The 3,525-nt window shown below is 43.1% G+C and overlaps 1 protein-coding gene across 1 annotated transcript in view; it reads right to left on the bottom strand.

Moving 5' to 3' along the window:
* WEE2 (WEE1 homolog 2 (S. pombe)) overlaps window positions 1-3,525 on the bottom strand; it is a 40,526-nt gene that overhangs the window by 27,709 nt on the left and 9,292 nt on the right. The window contains exon 3 of the mRNA XM_006861179.1: window positions 3,341-3,392. Coding sequence (XP_006861241.1) covers window positions 3,341-3,392 — 52 coding nt within the window. The remainder of the gene's footprint in view (window positions 1-3,340; window positions 3,393-3,525) is intronic.

Raw genomic sequence — 3,525 nt, 5'->3', positions numbered from 1 at the left:
AACATTGTTTCGTTCTGCTGTGCATGGAGTCGCTATGAGTCGGTTCCGACTCGATGGCACCTGACAACAACAACAACAACAACAATATCTGACAATGTCCTGCTGCTATTCATAATGTTTTCAGTGACTGAACATTCAGTAGGCCACCTCTCCTGCTTCCTAGTCTGTCTTCATCTGGAAGCTCAGCTGAAACCTATCTACCACGGGTGACCCTGCTGGTATTTAAAATACACGTGGCATAGTTTCCAGAATCACGGCAATACACAAGCCACCACAGTGTGACAAACTGACAGATGAGTGGTGGTCAACAAACTTAGTTCCCCAAATTAAGGACCTAGAGACACCCTGCTCTGCAAGCAAGCCTTCTGCCCAGAGTCATCCAGCTGTCCTTGCTCCATGGGCTGGGAAACCCCTGCTCGGTCTGGTGCTCCGGCTCTTGGTTCTATTGCTGCTGTCCCTCTGCCCCTCCTCCGGTGTCACCGCTTCCTGTCACTGGGTCAGGGAGGTTCAAGGTGCAGGGCTTTCGGGGTGAGGGGAGCCTAAAAGACATGCTCCATTCCCGGCTCTTCTTTGATGGTAGTGCTTCAGAGATGGCGCATTTAAAACTCAACAAAATGGTAACACTGACCAATTCCCCAATTAGATTTCCAAGTGCTTACAATCAAAAGCCTGTTAACAATCCCTCAAAAGTGAATCACATAATCTATCAGCATCTTACCCGACATATCAGGAAAAAGTCATTCGCTGGGAGTTTACAAAAACTATGACTAGAATAGACATCAAATAATTCACCACATCAGTTTCCTGTACCATCTCTTCTATGCAAGTCTTGCTAGCCTCCATAAAGATGAATTGTAAATATATTCACATATGCATGTAGATGTGTATAATCATATCAATAGATATGTGACTAAGAGCCCTTTGGTGGTGTAATAGTTAATGCACTCAGCTGCTAGCCAAGAGCTTGGCAGCTCAAACCCACAACGGGCTCATGGAGGAAGGTTTGGCAGTCTGCTTCTGTGAAGATTTCAGCCTTGGGAACCCTATGGGGACAATTCTATTCTAAAGTCACTTAAAAACCCCAGAGGAGCTATTGTGTCAATATCAACTCACAGCAACCAGGGAGAGGGTTTCCAAGGCTAACTCTTCACGGGAGCAGAAGTCTTTCTGGTCTTTTTCCTAAGGAGCAGTTGGTGGGTTTGAACTCTCGGCCTTGAGGTCAGCAGTCCAGTGCTTATTTTAAAGGCCACCAGGGTTTCAGGGTTGCTGTCAGTCAGAATTGATTTGATGGCAGTGTTTGGTTTACTGTATTTTAAATATATATGGGATGTTGTTGCTGATGCAGTGGCTGGTAAGTGCCACAGAGCTGGTTCTGACTCACAGAAACCCTGTATAGCTTCTGAGGAGTAGCTGGTGGGTTTGAACTGCCAACCCTGCAGTTAGCAGTCCAGTGCTTATCCTACAGCACTACATACACATTGTCTAATTTCACATTCATCCACAAGCATAGGGAGTCCTGGTGTGGCGCTGTGGGTTAATGCACAGGACTGCAACGTCCATTTGAACTGCACGGTTGGCGGTTCAAGCTCATCAGCTGCTCCTTGGAAACCCTATACAGGGCTGCTATGAGTTGGAACCAATACAAGATATATTTCAAAGATGTTAGAGAGCCAGCCCTCTTGGGCAGTGACTTCTGTATAATTTTTCCCCCCTCTTTCTCCATTTAGGGTCTGAATGCAATATCTCATAGCTATTAAGGAGCCCTAGTGGGGCAGGGGATTAATCAAGCACTGGGCTGCTAACTGAAAGGAAGGTGGATCAGCCCCCAGCAGCTGCTCTGGGGTAAAGCTTTAGAGGCTAAATCCTACTCTGTCCCATGAGGTTGTTATGCATTGGAGTCACCTTGACAGCTAGGAGTTTCCATAAATAAGTGTTCCATAAATGGTGGCATTTTTGTCTGAAACAGACATAACAAAATAAGGTAAGGATAGAATCCGCAGGTAGCAGAGAAGGCCTGAGTCAGAGTCATTTCTGTGTCTGTGCCACATTATACTGTGACCTTAGACTCCTGGTGTGGCACCGTAGGATCAGCACTGGACTGAGAACTGCACGGTCAATGGTTCAAACCCACCAGCTGCTCGCCGGAAACCCTATACAGGGTCGTTATGAGTCGGAACTGACTCAACAGAACTTGACAACAACGGATTTCTAAGAATTGCTGGTATTTCCTGGTTGGAATATGTAAGTGCTTATAGTTTTCAAAAGTTATTTTTAAAAAATTAACACATTTTATCTGTCCAAGTAAAATTTTGAAATTGCATCAAAACATTTATAAATTTACAGAAAAGCAATGTGCCTACCCAAAGTCTCCACCATCGGAAGAGCTCAAAATAGCAGGTTCAATTCTGTCTTGCATATAACGCACGTTTTTGATCATTTAGCTTATAAAATGTGGAACCTTTTTGTACACTGAACATTACACATAAGTATGTTTTCATATAATATACCAGGAGCTCTGGTAGTGTGGTGGTTAAGCGCTCAGCTGCCAAAGGGAAGGTCAGTAGCTCAAGCCCACCAGTCGCACCATAGGAGCAAGATGAGGCAGTCTACTTTCAGAGTGACTTAGAGATTTGGAACCCTCTGGGACATTTCTCCCTATCCTACAGGATGGCTGTGAATCAGAATCAACTCGATGATAATGGATTTGGTTTGGGTTTGAAAGGGCAATTTCATATTCTGCTGATTTAAAGGTATAATTTACTTCACCATTTTCTCATTGTTGGACACATTGTTTCCCCTTCCAGTTACGCTATTAAACAGCTAAGACTGCAATAAACATCTCTGGGGATAATGTTTACATAATTAAATATTGAAAGCATTTTTTCTTAGATTGGATGATTCAATAAGGAACCATAGAGCTTCAAGATTGTGACCATTACAAAAATCAGTAAATATTGACATATTTCAGAAGCAAAGTTTTCCATATAAATTAGATTGCTGTGGTTCTTTGCCATTTTCCTCTGTATTGTATTCCCATTTGAAGACTTTCAATATCTTGATTTTTACCTTCACTTTTCAGAGCAAAGGCAGAAGTGGCAACCTTTCATTTAAAGATACTCCAAGGTAAAGATGCAGCAATAAAATATCAGACACTTCCTAGCAAAGTAACAACCAGCAAAGACTACGAGAGCCTGAGTATAGTCCAGATAATTTCAGATAGAAAGCACATCTGTGCATCTCCAAAGCGTGAGTGAGCTAGAGAGACAGAAGAGGAGGAAGAAGCCAGAAGAGAAGAGGATGAAATGACAGAGATTTAACAGCGAGTCCAAGAGCCACTCACCTTGGCAGGCATCTCTTGTTCTTCTGTGCCTCCCTCTGGACTTGCTGCCTCACTGCCAGGGGGAAAAAGTAATTTCAGTAAAATGATTGGCACTTAACTGAGCCTGATACTATGCTAGACTCTGGGACTATAACAGTGAATAAGATCATTCCTTCCCCTCTTCAATTTATATTTATATTTATATT

Source organism: Chrysochloris asiatica, unplaced genomic scaffold, assembly GCF_000296735.1.
Source record: "Chrysochloris asiatica unplaced genomic scaffold, ChrAsi1.0 scaffold00041, whole genome shotgun sequence".
NCBI lineage: Eukaryota > Metazoa > Chordata > Mammalia > Afrosoricida > Chrysochloridae > Chrysochloris > Chrysochloris asiatica.
The sequence above is the reverse complement of the archived record's forward strand: the minus strand, read 5'-3'. Positions and strand labels throughout refer to the sequence as shown.